The 17,982-nt window shown below is 51.0% G+C and overlaps 1 protein-coding gene across 1 annotated transcript in view; it reads left to right on the top strand.

Moving 5' to 3' along the window:
* Positions 1-1,460: 1,460 nt before the first annotated feature.
* The window catches only part of LOC137335360 (proteoglycan 4-like), a 109,779-nt gene continuing 93,257 nt past the window's right edge, over positions 1,461-17,982 (top strand). Inside the window, exons 1-2 of the mRNA XM_068000693.1 lie at positions 1,461-1,824; positions 2,973-3,068. Coding sequence (XP_067856794.1) covers positions 1,461-1,824; positions 2,973-3,068 — 460 coding nt within the window. The remainder of the gene's footprint in view (positions 1,825-2,972; positions 3,069-17,982) is intronic.

The following is a 17,982-nucleotide window of genomic DNA, read 5'->3' as shown; positions in this document are numbered from 1 at the left end:
GGAACCCAAACTGAGCATCGGTGAGCAGGTTATTGGTGAGTAAGTGCCGCTTGATAGCACTGTCGACGACATCTTCCATCACTTTGCTGATGATTGAGAGTAGACTGATGGGGTGGTAATTGGCCAGATTGGGTTTGTCCTGCTTTTTGTGGACAGGACATACCTGGGCGATTTTCCACATTGTCGGGTAGATGCCAGTGTTGTGGCTGTACTGGAACAGCTTGGCTAGAGGCGCAGCTAGTTCTGGAGCACAAGTCTTAAGCAGTACAGCCGGGATGTTGTCGGGGCCCATAGCCTTTGTTGTATCCAGTGCACTCAGCCGTTTCTTGATATCACGTGGAGTGAATCGAATTAGCTGAAGACTGGCTTCTGTGATGGTGGGGATATCGGGAGGAGGCCGAGATGGATCATCCACTCGGCACTTCTGGCTGAAGATGGTTGCAAATGCTTCAGCCTTGTCTTTTGCACTCACGTGCTGGACTCCGCCATCATTGAGGATGGGGATGTTCACAGAGCTTCCTCCTCCCATTAGTTGTTTAATTGTCCACCACCATTCATGACTGGATGCGGCAGGACTGCAGAGTTTTGATTGGATCCATTGGTTGTGGGATCGCTTAGCTCTGTCTATAGCATGTTGCTTCCGCTGTTTAGATCCTCCTGTGAGAGAATCTGAATGATTGATATCGAATTTAAATATGTGAGGCAGAACCTAAATATGATAGGGAGGATCGAACCGTAGGGATAGAATCTCAATGTGTGAGAGAGACACTGAATGCGTGAATTCGAATCTGAATGAGTGAGAGAGAATCTCAACGTGTGAGAGTGAAAGTCTAAATCTCTAAAAGAGAATCTGAGTGTGAGAGAGAATTTGAATGATTGAGATAGAATTTGAATATGTGAGAGAGAACCTGAATATGATAGGGAGAATCAGAATGTGAGATTGAATCTGAATGTGTGAGATTGAATCTGTTTATGACAGAGAGAATCTGAATGGTTGAGAGAGAGAATCTGGATGTGTGAGAGGTTCTGGATGTGTGAGAGGTTCTGGATGTGTGAGAGAGAGTGAATGATTGAGGTTGAATTTGAATGATTGAGATAGAATTTGAATATGTGAGACGGAACCTGAATATGATAGGGAGAATCAGAATGTGAGAGGAGGAATCTGATCCTGTGAGAGAGAATTTGAATGTGAGAGAATCAGAATAGTAAGGATAGGACCTCAACGTGTGAGAATGAATCTGAATGTATGAGAGAGAACGTGAATGTGACAGAGAATATGAATGTGTAAGAAAGACAATCTGAATGTGTGAGAGAGAATCTGAGTGTGTGAGGTTGAATCACAGGGGGGATGAAAATTGATAGGGCCCATTTTTGGGTGCGGGTAGCGTGATCCGCTATTACCCTGCGCCTGATGGCCCCTACACAGGCACCACATGAATTTCGTGCTGCCTGCTATTACCATGATACCTCCGTGCAGCCAGCTGAGAGGCTGCACGGAGTTTCAGGAAGTCAGAAATGGGGCGTGTTCAGCGCACGTTATCAGCAGCCTGCAACCTCTTATAGGTACAGGTGCACATTTTAAATGGAAGGTGCACAGACAACAAGGAGGAGGGAAAGATGGCCGAAAGGATGGCAAGTCGGGCGTGAGAGAGGGCCCCACGCTTCTCCGATGGTGCACAGGAGACCCTGGTGGAAGGGGTGGACGAGAGGAGGACCAACATGTACCTGCAGCATGGCAGGAGACTCTCCAGACTGCAGCTCTGCAGGCATTGGCAGGCTGTGGCCCAGGAAGTGAACGCCAGGAGTATGGCACCATGTACGCGGGTACAGTGCTGAAAGAAGTTCAATGATTTGACACGAGTGGTCAAGGTGAGTGAATGCAAATGTCAAGTGGCACATCCAACCAACCACACCCCTGCTCCATGCACAACACCTCCCATCACCCACCCACCAACAAACACTGCCCCTCCCTATGCAATGCTGCACTCGGCATGCTGCATCTCACCCGCACATAGTACCACACTTGCAGGCCACAAAACCACCACTCACAGGTCACACACACTGGCAGCTATTCGACCACAACAGGCACATCACCCACACACCTTGCAGGATACTCACTGACACACTGTCCTCTGTCTTGCAGGAGAAGGTGGCGCATAACAGCCGGCAGCAGGAGGGGCCTGAGGGTGGACGGGGACGTTTACACGTCCTCATCCCCCTAGAGGAGACAGTGCTTCAGATCATTGGGCGGGCCGTCGCTGCAGCCGTCACAACATGCCACACTGGAGGTCCCGATGAAGGGGCTCTCTGCATATCTAATGCTACTTGTTGTTTCCCACATCTCTCTCCTCCCATAATCTTTTCTGAGTCATGTGCTGCAGATGCTGTCGGCACACACGTCTTAACTGCTCCTCTCCCTACTCCACAACTCAACCTGTTTCCCTTTGTCATTGCAGATACCCAAGAACACGTGGCAGCACCGTCCGAGGAGGAGGAGGAGAAAGAGGAGGAGGAGGACACTGAAGCCACACCGTCACTCGGTCTGACACTTGCTTCCACCAGCTCAGAGACTGACACTGCGCGTCCTTTAGAGGTTAGGTTAGAGGAGGGATCGGCACGTGGTGAGACACCGAACACAAGTGCACAGGAGTCGGGGCGGAGGGAACGGATAGCACAGGTGCCAGCTCGCCGGAGGGCGCGGTCGCTCACTAGTTCTGCTGCAGAGGAGTCAGATGGGCCAGGCTACAGAGGACGGTTGATGGGCGTACACCACCAAATGCTTGGGGCACTGGAAAGCCTGCCAGAAAGCCTACGCACAATGAGAAGGGGCTTGGAGGAGTCCAGCTCCAACTTGGCACAGGGCTTTGCGCAGAGCTTGGAGCCCATCCTTTCCAACATGGAACAGGTGGTCACCTCCATCAGCGCACCTGTGGAACCCACCATGATACAGTGTCTGATGACTGATGTCACAGCTTCCATTGGAGCACAAACCAATGTCATCAAAGATCTGCAAGATACGATTGCTGCTCAGACTGCTGCCTTGGAAGCTCAGACTGCTGCTATCGTGGGTCTGGGGACCACTGTGGAACGGGGCTTCCAGGGCGTCCCAGCACTCCAGCAATCCATTCTCCAGCCGATCACCAGGATTGCGGAGACGCCGCCCCGGGAGAGTGGCATTGGCGCCATGACAGTCGGACCTGCTGTCCTCTCTCAGGACGACAGCATTCCTGCTCCCACCCCTCCCACTCCGCCAGTACCCTTGTTGTTGCCTGTCAGCCAGCCAGGCCAGGCTGCTGCAGCCCATGCTGCGATGGTGCAGTCTGAAGCCGGGCCCTCCTGGCCCAGAGCTGCTCGAGGTCGTCCTCCAAGGCCATCTGCACATTCCTCCATTGAAGGCCAGCAGCCTCCCACCACCCATGCTCCAGCCACGGGGGAAGCTCTTTGTAGGAGCACTAGGATAGGTAAAGGCACACCGACAACAGGCACTAAGTTAATGCACAAGGGTGAATAGTTCTGTTCTGTTTCCATAATTTCATTTATTCATTGATAAATGAGACTTTTATTTCGCATTTGGTGGTGGTTTTTATTTATGCAATGAGCTGAGAGGGAAACCAATGTGTAATCAGATGGAGGGTGATTTGATTGTCTTGTGGGAGCGGAAAGGTGGGGAGAGTAGAACTGTTGGTGAGTTGGGGGATATAGTTCACATTATTGATAGCGGGCATGGATCAGGGGAGCTCGCAGAGCCCTTGCAGATAAGTCGTGTAGTCCCTGTTGCACCCTTACATCTTCCTCCACTCCCTCTTCTAGCTCCACTCCCTCCTCCTCGTCCTCCTCCTCCTCCTCAGTCTCTTCCTCCTCCTCCTCCTCTTCCTCTTCAGCCTCTTCCTCCTCAGCCCCCTCTTCCTCCACCTCTGGCTCAGGATCTTCTCTGATCATTGGCGGCAAAGGCTGGTCCCTCATGATGGCGAGGTTGTGCAGCATGCAGCAGACCACCACGAATCTGCCCACCCACTCAGGGGAGTACTGCAGGGCTCCTTCAGACCGGTCCAGGCAGTGGAAGCGTTGTTTGACGAGGCCTATGGTGTGCTCCACGATGTTGTGTGTGGCAGTATGGCTCTCATTATAGGCCTGCTGTGCATGTGTATGTGGGTTCTTGACTGGTGTCATGAGCCACGATGTGAGGGGATAGCCCTTGTCGCCCAGTAGCCAGCCTTTGACTTGCTGAGTCGGGTGAAAGATAGCTGGCACATTGGACTGCCGCATGACGAAGGCGTCATGACTGCTCCCAGGGTATCGGGCATCGACCTCCATGATTCAAAGTGTGTGGTCGCACACCAACTGCACGTTGAGGGAGTGGAAGCCCTTTCGGTTGACGAAGACGGCCGAGTTGATATGCGGGGCATGCAGGGCAATGTGCGTGCAGTCAATGGCACCCTGCACCATGGGGAAGCCAGCAATGTGGGCGAACCCCCCGTGCTCGCTCGTTCTCATCCAGGGAGCTCTATCTTTGGATGCCCTTCCATTCCCCCTCGTGGGAATATCTCTGGTCTGTATCCAAACTATCTCCTCTTTGAAGGCCTCCCATTGCTCATTTGCTGTTTTACCTGCCAATCTTTGATTCCAATCCACCTAGGCTATATCCCCTTTCCAACTCACTGAAATTAGCCCTTCTCCAGTTAAGTTTTTGATTTTTCTTTGTCCTTTTCCATAACTACTCTAAACCTAATTATATTGTGATCACGGTTTCCCAAATGCTCTCCCACTGAAACATGCTCCCTTCGCCCCACTTCTTTCTCTAGAACTAGATCCAGCACTGCATCCTTCCACGTTGGGCTGGAAACACACTGATCAAGAAAGTTCTCGTGAAGAAATTTCAGGAATTCCTCCCCCTCTTTGCCCGTTACAGTTACTTTCCCAGTCTATATTGTGATAATGGAAGTCCTCCATTATCACTACTCCATGGTTCTTGTACCTTTCTGCAATTTGCCTGCAAATTTGCTCCTCCTTCTCCTTCTCACTATTTGGTGGCCTATAGAATACACCCAGCAGTTTAATAGCTCCTCTATTGTTCCGTAATTATAACTAAGTGGATTCAGTCTTTGACCCCTCAACTACATCATCCCATTCCTGTGCTTTAACAGTATCTTTGATCATTACTGCCACCCACCTCCTTTTTTTCCCTTATCTTTCCTGAATACATTGTATCCAAGAATGGTTATGAGAGACAGAATCTGAATGGGTGAGTTAGAATTGAATGGGTGAGTTAGAGTCTGAATGGGTGAGTGAGAATTGAATGGGTGAGTTAGAGTCTGAATGGGTGAGTGAGAATCGGAATGGTTGGGGAAGAATGAATGAACATTAGGAACAGGAGTAGACCCATTCAACCTCTTGAGCCTCTTCTCCCATTCAATTAGATCAGGGCTGATCTGTACCTCAACTCCATTTATTCGCCTTTGCTCCATATCCCTTGACACCCTTACTTAACAAAAGTCTATTGATCTCAGTCTCGAAGGCTCCAATTAATCCAGCATTCACAGCCTTTTGGGAAAGAGTTTTCCATATTTCCACTACCCATTATGTGTAAAAATGCTCCCTGACATCACCCCTGAATAGCTTGGCTCTAATTTTAAGATTATGCCCCCTAGTTCTGAATTCTCCCACCAGAGGAAATATTTTCTCTCTACCCTATCGAATTCCTTCATCATTTTAAACATTTCGATTTAATCAACCCTCAAACTTCTAAACTCAGGGGAATTTATGTGACCTGACCTCATAATTTAAACCTTTTAACTCCGGTATTATTTTGGTGAATTTGCGCTGCACTCTTTCCAGAGCTAATATATCCTTCCTGAGGTGCGGTGCCCAAAACTGAACGCAATACTCCAGATTGGGTCTGACTAAGGCTCTGTACAATTGAAGTATAACTTCCTCCCCTTTGAATTCCAGCCTTTTTGGGATAAAGGTCAACATTCGTGTAGTTTGGAGGAAGAGTTCATGGAATGCACTCGAGATGGTTTCCTACAGCAATACATCATGGAACTAACCAGGGAACAAGCAATTTTAGATCTTGTATAGTGTAATGAGACAGGGTTAGTTAGTAATCTCATAGTGAAGGATTGCCTGGGGAAGAGTGATCGTAATATGGCAGAATTTCACATTGAGTTTGAGAGTGACGTACTTAAGTCTGAAACTAGAGTCTTAAACTTAAATAAAACCAATTACATAGGTATGAGGGGCGAGTTGGCTCAGGTAGATTGAGAAACTAAATTAAAGGGTATGACGGTTGAAAAGCAATTGCAAACATTTAAAGAAATATTTTAACAAATTCTCAACAAATATACATTCCATTGAGACATAAAAACTCCACGGGAAATGTGACCTATACGTGGCTAACTAAAGAAGTTAAGGAGAGTATTAGATTAAAAGAAGATAATGTTGCCAAGAAGAATAATAAGCCTGGGGATTGGGAGAGTTTTAGAAACCAGCAAAGGATGACCAAAAAATTGATAATAAGGGAGAAAATAGAATATAAAAGTAAATTAGCAAGAAATATAAAACCGGATTGTAAGAGCTTCTACAAGAATGTAAAAAGGAAGAGAGTTGCAAAAGTAAACGTGGGTCCCTTAGAGGCTGAGACAGGAGAAATTATAATGGGGAATGAGGAAATGGTAGATGCGTTAAACAAAAATTTTGCATCTGTCTTCACAGTAGAAGATACAAAAAGCATACCAGAAATAATAGGGAACCAAGGGGCTAATGAGAGTGAGGAACTTAAAGTAATTGATAATAGTAAAGAAAAAGTACTTGAGAAACTAATGGGACTAAAAGCCAATAAATACCCTCGATCTGATGGCCTACATCCTAAGCTTCTAAAAGAGGTGGCTGCAGAGATAGTGAATGCATTGGTTGTGATCTTCCAGAATTCCCTAGATTCTAGAATGTCCCAGCGGATTGGAAGGTAGCAAATGTAACCCCACTATTCAAGAAAGGAAGGAGAGAGAAAACAGGGAACTACAGGCCAGTTAGCCTGACATCAGTCGTCGGGAAAATGCTGGAATCCATTATTAAGGAAGTGGTAACAGGGCACTTAGAAAATCATAATATGATTAGGCAGAGTCAACATGGTTTTATGAAAGGGAAATCGTGTTTGACAAATTTATTAGAGTTTTTTGAGGATGTAACTAGCAGGGTAGATAAAGGGGAACCGGTGGATGTAGTATATTTGGATTTTCAAAAGGCATTCGATAAGGTGCCACATAAAAGTTTGTTATGCAAGATAAGGGCTCATGGGGTTGGGCATAATATATTAGCATGGATAGAGGATTGGTTAACAGACAGAAAACAGAGAGTAGGGATAAACGGGTCACTTTCAGGCTGGCAGATTGTAACTAGTGGGGTGCCGCAAGGATCAGTGCTTGGGCCTCAGCTATTTACAATCTATATTAATGACTTAGATGAAGGGACCGAGTGTAATGTATCCAAGTTTGCTGACAATACAAAGCTAGGTGGGAAAGTAAGCTGTGAGGAGGACACAGAGTCTGCAAAGGGATATAGATAGGTTAAGTGAGTGGGCAAGAAGGTGTGAGATGGAGTATAATGTGGGGAAATGTGAGGTTATTCACTTTGGTAGGAAGAATAGAAAAACAGAATATTTTTTAAATGGTGAGAAACCATTAAATGTTGGTGTCCAGAGAGATTTGGGTGTCCTGGTACAAGAAACATAAAAAGTTAGCATGCAGGTACAGCAAGCAATTAGGAAGGCAAATGGCATGTTGGCCTTTATTTCAAGAGTAAGGAAATCTTACTACACTTGTACAGGGCTTTGGTGCGACCTCACCTGGAGTACTGTGTACAGTTTTGGTCTCCTGATCTAAGGAAGGATATACTTGCCTTAGAGGCGGTGCAACGAAGGTTCACTGGATTAATTCCTGGGTTGAGAATATTCTCTGGAGTTCAGAAGAATGAGAGCTGATCTCATTGAATCATATAAGATTCTGAGGGGGCTTGACAGGGTAGATGCTGAGAGGTTGTTTCCCCTGGCTGGAGAGTCTAGAACTAGAGGGCATAGTGGGAGGAAAAGGGGTCGGCCTTTCAAGACTGAGATGAGGAGGAATTTCTTCACACAGAAGATTGTGAATCTTTGGAATTCTCTACCCCAGAGGGTTGTTGAATATATTCAGGGCTGAGATGGATTGATTTTTGGACTCTAGCGGAATCAAGGGATATGGAGATCGGAAAGTGGAGTTGAGGTCGAAGATCAGCCTTGATTTGATTGAATGGTGGAGCAGGTTCGAACGGCCATATGGCCTACTCCTGCTCCTATTTCTTATGTTCTTATGCTCTTATATTCCATTCGGCTTTTTGATTACTTTTTGTATCTACGCACTAGGTTTGTGATTTGTGTACATGGACACCGAAAACACAAGTCTTTCCCCAATGCTCTATTTAACCTTTCCACAACGACATGGGTGTCTCTGTGGTTTAGGTGAAGGCCAAACCTTGTCTGTAGAGCCTTCCCAGGTTCCAAAAGTGGTCCCAGTGTCCCAGAAATATGAAACCCTCTCTTCAGCACCAGCCTTCCCACCACATGTTGACAACCTTAATCTTTTTTCATTCGTTCATGGGATGTGGGCGTCGCTGGCAAGGCCAGCATTTATTGCCCATCCCTAATTGCCCTTGAGAAGGTGGTGGTGAGCTGCCTTCTTGAACCGCTGCAGTCCGTGTGGTGACGGTTCTCCCACAGTGCTGTTAGGAAGGGAGTTCCAGGATTTTGACCCAGCGACGATGAAGGAACGGCGATATATTTCCAAGTCGGGATGGTGTGTGACTTGGAGGGGAACGTGCGGGTGGTGTTGTTCCCATGTACCTGCTGCCCTTGTCCTTCTAGGTGGTAGAGGTTGCGGGTTTGGGAGGTGCTGTCGAAGAAGCCTTGGCGAGTTGCTGCAGTGCATCTTGTGGATGTACACACTGCAGCCACCTTTTTCTCCCTGTCTGCTCCAGCGCGTGACATTGGGATTAAGCTAGAGATCACTTCCCTGAAGATACTGCTCCTTAATCTAGAAATTAACTCCTTGAATCATAGAATCATAGAAAGTTACAGCACAGAAGGAGGCCGTTCGGCCCATCATGTCCATGCCAGCCGTTAAAGAGCTATCCAGCTTAATCCCACTTTCCAGCACTTGGTCCGTAGCCCTGTAGGTTACGGCACTTCAAGTGCACATCCAAGTACTTTTTAAATGAGTTGAGGGTTTCTGCCTCTACCACCCTTTAAGGCAGTGAGTTCCAGACCCCCACCACCCTCTGGGTGAAAAAGTTTCTCCTCAGCTCCCCTCTAATCCTTCGACCAATTACTTTAAATCTATGCCCCCTGGTCACTGACCCCTCTGCTAAGGGAAATAGGTCCTCCCTATCCACTCTATCTAGGCCCCTTATAATTTTGTACACCTCAATTAAATCACCCCTCAGCCTCCTCTGTTCCAAAGAAAACAGCCCCAGCCTATCCAATCTCTCATCATAGCTAAAATTCTCCAGCCCTGGCAACATCCTCGTAAATCTCCTCTGTACCCTCTCTAATGAAATCACATCTTTCCTGTAATATGGTGACCAGAACTGTACGCAGTACTCAAGCTGTGGCCTAACTAATGTTTTATACAGTTATAGCATAACCTCCCTGCTCTTATAATCTATGCCTCGGCTAATAAAGGAAAGTATCCTTTTTAACCACCTTATCTACTTGTCCTGCTACCATCAGGGATCTGTGGACATGCACTCTAAGGTCCCTCTGTTCCTCTACACCTCTCAGTATCCTCCAATTTATTGTGTATTCCCTTGCCTTGTTTGTCCTCCCCAAATGCATTACCTCACACTTCTCTGGATTGAATTCCATTTGCCACTTTTCTGCCCACCTGACCAGTCCATTGAAGTCATTGGAGTCATACCCAGCACAAAGGAAGATGGTAGTGGTTGTTGGAGGCCAATCATCTCAGCCCCAGGGCATTGCTGCAGGAGTTCCTCAGGGCAGTGTCCTAGGCCCAACCACCTTCAGCTGCTTCATCAATGACCTTCCCTCCATCATAAGGTCAGTAATGGGGATGTTCGCTGATGATTGCACAGTGTTCAGTTCCATTCGCAACCCCTCAAATAATGAAGCAGTCCGAGCCCGCATGCAGCAAGACCTGGACAACATCCAGGCTTGGGCTGATAAGTGGCAAGTAACATTCGCGCCAGACAAGTGCCAGGCAATGACCATCTCCAACAAGAGAGAGTCTAACCACCTCCCCTTGACATTCAACGGCATTACCATCGCCGAATCCCCCACCATCAACATCCTGGGGGTCACCATTGACCAGCCATATAAATACTGTGGCTACAAAAGCAGGTCAGAGACTGGGTATTCTGCGGCGAGTGACTCACCTCCTGACTCCCCAAAGCCTTTCCACCATCTACAAGGCACAAGTCAGGAGTGTGATGGAATACTCTCCACTTGCCTGGATGAGTACAGCTCCAACAACACTCAAGAAGCTCGATACCATCTAGGACAAAGCAGCCTGCTTGATTGGCACCCCATCCACCACCCTAAACATTCAGTCCCTTCACCACCGGTGCACCGTGGCTGCAGTGTGTACCATCCACAGGATGCACTGCAGCAACTCGCCAAGGCTTCTTCGACAGCACCTCCCAAACCCGCGACCTCTACCACCTAGAAGGACAAGAGCAGCAGGCACATGGGAACAACACCACCTGCACGTTCTCCTCCAAGTCACACACCATCCCGACTTGGAAATATATCGCCGTTCCTTCATCGTCGCTGAGTCAAAATCCTGGAACTCCCTTCCGAACAGCACTGTGGGAGAACCTTCACCACACGGACTGCAGCGGTTCAAGAAGGCGGCTCACCACCACCTTCTCAAGGGCAATTAGGGATGGGCAATAAATGCCGGCCTCGTCAGCGACGCCCACATCCCATGAATGAATAAAAAAAAATCTTCCTGCATTCTACAGCTTCCCTCCTCACTATCAACCACATGGCCAATTTTTGTATCATCTGCAAACTTCTTAATCAAGCCTCCCACATTCAAGTCCAAATCATTAATATACACCACAAAAACCAAGAGTCCGAGTACTGAGCCCTGTGGAACCCCACTCGAAATAGACCTCCAGTCATAAAAATACCCATCAACCATTACCCTTTGCTTCCTGCCACTGAGCCAATTTTGGATCCAACTCGCCACTTTCCCTTGGATTCCATGGGCGTTTACTTTTTTGACCAGTCTGCCATGTGGGACTTTGTCAAAAGCCTTGCTAAAATCCATGTAGAAAGTCCATGCAGAAAGGTTGAAATACCTTTTCAGAACCTCAAACCTACTCCTAGCTATGTCATTGGTTCCCACATGAACTGTGACCTCTGGTTGCTGGCCAATTCCAGGACCTTTTGTATTTGCTCTGTGATGTCCTCAATGCTGGCACCTGGGATCAGATCTACAAAAGAAATTATCTATCCCCCTGACTATAGAATCTCCACAATCACCACTGACCTATTGTTGCTACCTGTACTGTTTCCCCTATGAGTAACCACTCGCTCCACAGTGCTTTGTAGTCACTCATGATTACCCTCCTCTGTGTCACTCTTTAGTCTAATGTTAACTGTGATACAGCCCCTCATTTCCCACCAATACATTCCCTTCGAGTGCCACTTGTCCTCTGGCAAACAGCCCTTGGCTATTTTATGAATCTAACTCCTGAAGACCAGGTAGTCAGTTAGTACGAGCGCAGCAATGGTGCTGTCCAGGAGCAAAGCATTGGGAGATGTGGGGGACATTAACCCAGTCCTTATTTATACATTTCCGTTGCCTCTTCAGTGAGGTTCCTGCACTCTTGCTGTGTGAGCCTTCTGAACCCCTCGAACGGCCCAGCCAGAAAATACCGTGCAGACACTCTGAGCTCATTCTCCACACGCCAGCTCCACTGCCAATGTTTCCATCCCACCCCTCCTCATGCTCACACACAAATGTCACATCAGATCATGAAACCGCTCCGTAATAAATCACTTTAATTGAAAAGATTTTATTCGGCAGCATCCAGATCATTATATTCTATAGCTTTTCTGGCTCAACTGTTACCTGAATGATTTCTTCTTGATAATGATCTTCCTTGTGGATTACCTTTTGTGCACATTTGGATCTGCCATAGATCCCTACCCAGGGTCACTGGCATTACTCACTCCTGTAAGAGGTCCAAGTCTCCTACTTCTTATGGGATTTGCCTCACCTCACTGGGGTGTAACAATAATACCCCCCTGTGACCCGAACCGGATATTTGTATCTTTCAAACAAATGCTTCTTCAATGTCTCTGAAGGTGGACCGAGCTAACTCTTCAGTGAGACAAGGCCAGATACAAATCACTAAGCTGCTTTATTCCACCATATGATGAACATACAGAACAATAGTTATGATTGGGATCACTTAATTCAATCTGCACAATTTATCTTAGCATAATAATACAAAATAGAGAATACATCATCCCTCCCTCCATCAGTGAGTCATCTACTTGACTTAAACAGGATGGCTTCCAACTTTCCTCCAGAACTCCTCACCTCTTTGCCTCACAGCTTTCCGTTGAAGGCTGCTGCCCTCACCACTATCCTGTTTTAATAGGCCTCGCTCTATTTGCCTGTGTCTCAGGTTCTCTCTTCTTATCTCCCTCTGATCACAGGCAAATGAGGATCAAACACAGTGGGTTGTTTTTTGATTCCTTAGAAAACTTAACAAATTGGTTGGTCTCTGGGGGGACAAACTTCCATTAAACACATCAACTACCTTTCATCTAAGTTGCATCTCCTGCGCTCGCACGGGAAGGTGCCGTGGGGAGGAGAACGAGCGCTGGAGGTGGTGGAAATGGCGGACGGTGATATGTTGAATGTGGAGGCTGGTAGGGGGGCCCTATCATGGTTCTGGGAGGGAGGGGAAGGGGTGAGGGCAGAAGTGCCTGAAATAGGACGGATGCGGTCGAGGAACCTGTCAACTACAGTGGAGGGGAATCCTCGGTCGAGGAAAAAGGAAGACATATCGGAAGCACTGGTGCGGAAGGTGGCATCGTCAGAACAGATGCGACGGAGACGGAGAAACTGGGAGAAGGGAATAGAGTCCTTACAGGAAGCAGGGTGGGAGGAAGTGTAATCAAGGTAGCTGTGGGAGTCGGTGGGCTTATAGCAGATATTGGTTGACAACCAATCCCCAGAGTGAGGGAAAACGGAGAAGCAGCTATCGACGGAGTCTGGTCTCGACAGGGTCTGTAATTGGGAATTGGGTGAGTGAGGGGATACGGTGCAGTAAGGGGTGAGGTGCAATTGTTTAGACAGCAGAGAGAAGCGGACCGAGAGCGGAGAGGAGCGGACCGAGGGCGGAGAGGGGAGGGGCGGACCGAGAGAGGAGAGGAGCGGACAGAGAGCGGAGAGGAGCGGACCGAGGGCGGAGAGGGGAGGGGCGGACCGAGAGAGGAGAGGGGCGGACCGAGAGAGGGGAGAGGAACGGACCGAGAGGGGAGAGGGGCGGACCGAGAGGGGAGAGGGGCGGACCGAGAGGGGAGAGGGGCGGACCGAGAGGGGAGAGGGGCGGACCGAGAGGGGAGAGGGGCGGACCGAGAGGGGAGAGGGGCGGACCGAGAGGGGGGAGGGGCGGACCGATAGGGGAGGGGGGCGGACCGAGAGAGGAGAGGGGCGGACCGAGAGGGGAGAGGGGCGGACCGAGAGGGGAGGGTTGGACCGAGAGGGGAGAGGGGCGGACCGAGAGGGGAGAGGGGCGGACCGAGAGGGGAGGGGCGGACCGAGAGGGGGGAGGGGCGGACCGAGAGGGGAGAGGGGCGGACCGAGAGGGGAGAGGGGCGGACCGAGAGGGGAGAGGAGCGGACCGAGAGGGGGGAGGGGCGGACCGATAGGGGAGGGGGGCGGACCGAGAGAGGAGAGGGGCGGACCGAGAGGGGAGAGGGGCGGACCGAGAGGGGAGAGGAGCGGACCGAGAGGGGGGAGGGGCGGACCGATAGGGGAGGGGGGCGGACCGAGAGGGGAGAGGGGCGGACCGAGAGGGGGGAGGGGCGGACCGAGAGAGGAGAGGGGCGGACCGAGAGGGGAGAGGGGCGGACAGAGAGGGGGGAGAGGGGCGGACCGAGAGGGGAGAGGGGCGGACCAAGAGAGGAGAGGGGCGGACCGAGAGGGGAGAGGGGCGGACCGAGAGGGGAGAGGGGCGGACAGAGAGGGGAGAGGGGCGGACCGAGAGGGGAGAGGGGCGGACCGAGAGGGGAGAGGGGCGGACCGAGTGGGGAGAGGGGCGGACAGAGAGGGGAGAGGGGCGGACCGAGAGGGGAGAGGGGCGGACCGAGAGGGGAGAGGGGCGGACAGAGAGGGGAGAGGGGCGGACAGAGAGGGGAGAGGGGCGGACAGAGAGGGGAGAGGGGCGGACAGAGAGGGGAGAGGGGCGGACAGAGAGGGGAGAGGGGCGGACAGAGAGGGGAGAGGGGCGGACAGAGAGGGGAGGGGGGCGGAACGAGAGAGGAGAGGGGCGGACAGAGAGGGGGGAGGGGCGGACAGAGAGGGGAGAGGGGCGGACCGAGAGGGGAGAGGGGCGGACCGAGAGGGGAGAGGGGCGGACCGAGAGGGGGGAGGGGCGGACAGAGAGGGGGGAGGGGCGGACCGAGAGGGGAGAGGGGAGCGGACCGAGAGGGGAGGGGGGCGGACCGAGAGGGGAGAGGGGCGGACCGAGAGGGGAGAGGAGCGGACGGAGAGGGGAGGGGGGCGGACGGAGAGGGGAGAGGGGCGGACCGAGAGGGGAGAGGGGCGGACCGAGAGGGGGGAGGGGCGGACCGAGAGGGGAGAGGGGCGGACCGAGAGGGGAGAGGGGCGGACAGAGAGGGGAGAGGGGCGGACCGAGAGGGGAGAGGGGCGGACAGAGAGGGGGGAGGGGGGAAGCGAGAGGGGAGAGGGGCGGACCGAGAGGGGAGAGGGGCGGACAGAGAGGGGAGAGGGGCGGACAGAGAGGGGAGAGGGGCGGACCGAGAGGGGAGAGGGGGGAAGCGAGAGGGGAGAGGGGCGGACAGAGAGGGGAGAGGGGCGGACCGAGAGGGGAGAGGGGCGGACCGAGAGGGGAGAGGGGCGGACAGAGAGGGGAGAGGAGCGAACCGAGAGAGGAGAGGGGCGGACCGAGAGAGGAGAGGGGCGGACAGAGAGGGGAGAGGGGCGGACAGAGAGGGGAGAGGGGCGGAACGAGAGAGGAGAGGGGCGGACAGAGAGGGGAGAGGGGCGGACAGAGAGGGGAGAGTGGAGAGGGCCGGACCGAGAGGGGAGAGGGGCGGAACGAGAGAGGAGAGGGGCGGACAGAGAGGGGAGAGGGGCGGACAGAGAGGGGAGAGGGGAGAGGGGCGGACCGAGAGGGGAGAGGGGCGGACAGAGAGGGGAGAGGGGCGGACAGAGAGGGGAGAGGGGAGAGGGGCGGACCGAGAGGGGAGAGGGGCGGACAGAGAGGGGAGAGGGGCGGACGGAGAGGGGAGAGGGGAGAGGGGCGGACAGAGAGGGGAGAGGGGCGGACCGAGAGGGGGGAGGGGCGGACCGAGGGCGGAGAGGGGCGGACCGAGGGCGGAGAGGGGCGGACAGAGAGGGGAGAGGGGCGGACCGAGAGGGGGGAGGGGCGGACCGAGGGCGGAGAGGGGCGGACCGAGAGGGGAGAGGGGCGGACCGAGGGCGGAGAGGGGCGGACCGAGGGCGGAGAGGGGCGGACCGAGAGGGGGGGTCACATGAACAACAAAACAAAACTGCAGTGTGACGTCACAGGTGAGGCAGGTCGGTGGTTGGTGGTGAGGATCTCTTCTGTTTTCTTCTTTCTTCGGACTGTGGGCTCAGTAACTTGCAGCATAAAACTCATTTTAAAAAAAAAAATTGACTTAATTTAATAAATTAAACAAGGCCAGTACTTGGTTCAACCTAAAAATAATTTGATTGTCATTGTAGTAATCAATTAAATAAATAAAATAGTAATGACAGGGCAGGAGATGTGTTGCAGCTGCAATATGTGGGAGCTACTGGACAGTTTTGTCCAGTGCGACTATATCTGCCGTTAGTGTCTGCGGCTCGAGGAACTTCAGCTCCGAGTTGAGGAGCTGGAGTCTGAGCTGCAGACATTGCGAGGCGTCAGGGAGGGAGAAAGTTACCTGGACACTTTGATCCAGGAGGCAGTCACGCCCCTTAGACTAAATACTGTAGGGTGTGAATACAGGAGGGTGTGACTGCGAGTGAGGCAGGTACGGGGATCCAGGAGGTAGCATTGCAGGAGCCTCAGCCTGTGCATTTGTCCAATAGATACGAGGTTCTTGCAGCCCCTGTGGACGAGTGCAGGGACTGCAGGGAGGATCAGCAAACTGACCACGGCACTGTGGTTCAGGGGGCCATTCAAGTGGGGGGAGTAAAGAGGAAGGTGGTTGTAGTAGGCGACAGTATAGTTAGAGGGATAGACACTGTTCTCTGCAGCCAAGAGCGAGAGTCCCGAAGGCTGTGTTGCCTACCCGGTGCCAGGGTTAAGGACATCTCCTCAGGGCTGGAGACAAGCTTGGAGTGGGAGGGGGAGGATCCAGTTGTCGTGGTCCACGTAGGTACCAACAACATAGGTAGGACTAAGAAAGAGGTTCTGCTGAGGGAGTTTGAGCAGCTAGGGATTAAATTAAAAAGCAGAACCACGAAGGTGATAATCTCCGGATTATTACCTGAGCCACGAGCAAATTGGCACAGGGTAAATCAGATCAGAGAGATGAATGCGTGGCTCAAAGATTGGTGTGGGAGAAGTGGGTTTCGATTCATGGGGCACTGGTACCAGTACTGGGGAAAGAGGGAGCTGTTCCGTTGGGACGGACTACACCTGAGCCACGCTGGGACCAGTGTTCTGGCAAACTGGATAACTAGGGCGGTAGAGAAGGATTTAAACTAAATAGAGGGGGGGAGGGCTCAGGTGGGGCAAAGTTTAGATTGATAAAGAGAAAAGACAAGGAAGTAGTACAGGAAAGTGATGGGGGTAATGATAAACAGAGTGTGTCAGGAAGGGACAGAGAGTACAAACATAAGAGTGTACTAGCAAATGGGGCCGGGGTAGGAAAGAATGGTAAAAAGACAAAATTAAAGGTTCTTTATCTGAATGCGCGCAGCATTCGTAATAAGATAGATGAATTGACGGCACAAATAGAAACAAATGGGTATGATCTCGTGGCCATTACAGAGACGCGGTTGCAAGGTGACCAAGGTTGGGAGCTAAATATTCAGGGTTATTTAACATTTCGGAAGGATAGGAAGAAAGGTAAAGGTGGTGGGGTAGCTCTGTTAATACAGGATGAAATTGGTACAATAGTGAGAAATGATCTTGGCTCAGAAGATCAAGATGTCGAATCAATTTGGGTGGAGGTAAGAAATAGCAAGGGAAAGAAATCACTGGTGGGAGTAGTATATAGGCCCCCTAACAGTAGCTACACTGTAGGGCAGAATATAAATCAGGAAATAAGGGGGGGCTTGTAAAAAGGTAATGCAATAATCAAGGGCGATTTTAACTTTCACATAGATTGGACAAATCAAATTGGCTCCTCTTCCATCAGCATAGACTCCTCTGAAACAGAGGGACCAGAAATGGTTCACCTGGTTTTATTAGCAAAGTCATTCAGAAGGTGCAAGCAGCAGGTGATACTCCTGCATACCTATACCAGAACATACAGAGTCAGTGGTCAGAACGGCCATTCAGCCCATCATGCCCACTTCATCCAGAGTCCATTCTGACAAAACTTCCTGCCGCTGCCCCTTGATCCTTTATTTTAGGAAACACGAGGCTCCTCCCTCGACCTCTCCTGACCAAAGTCAAACAGTGCTGCTAATATCTCCAAAACCCTCAATCTTCAATCAGATTCTCAACAGACCTCGATCACTTGCTTTTTTTCAAGTTCTTGGTTGACCCTTCTCT

This window comes from Heptranchias perlo, chromosome 19, assembly GCF_035084215.1.
Source record: "Heptranchias perlo isolate sHepPer1 chromosome 19, sHepPer1.hap1, whole genome shotgun sequence".
In the NCBI taxonomy this organism is placed as follows: domain Eukaryota; kingdom Metazoa; phylum Chordata; class Chondrichthyes; order Hexanchiformes; family Hexanchidae; genus Heptranchias; species Heptranchias perlo.
This window is presented reverse-complemented; position numbering and strand designations above follow the sequence as displayed.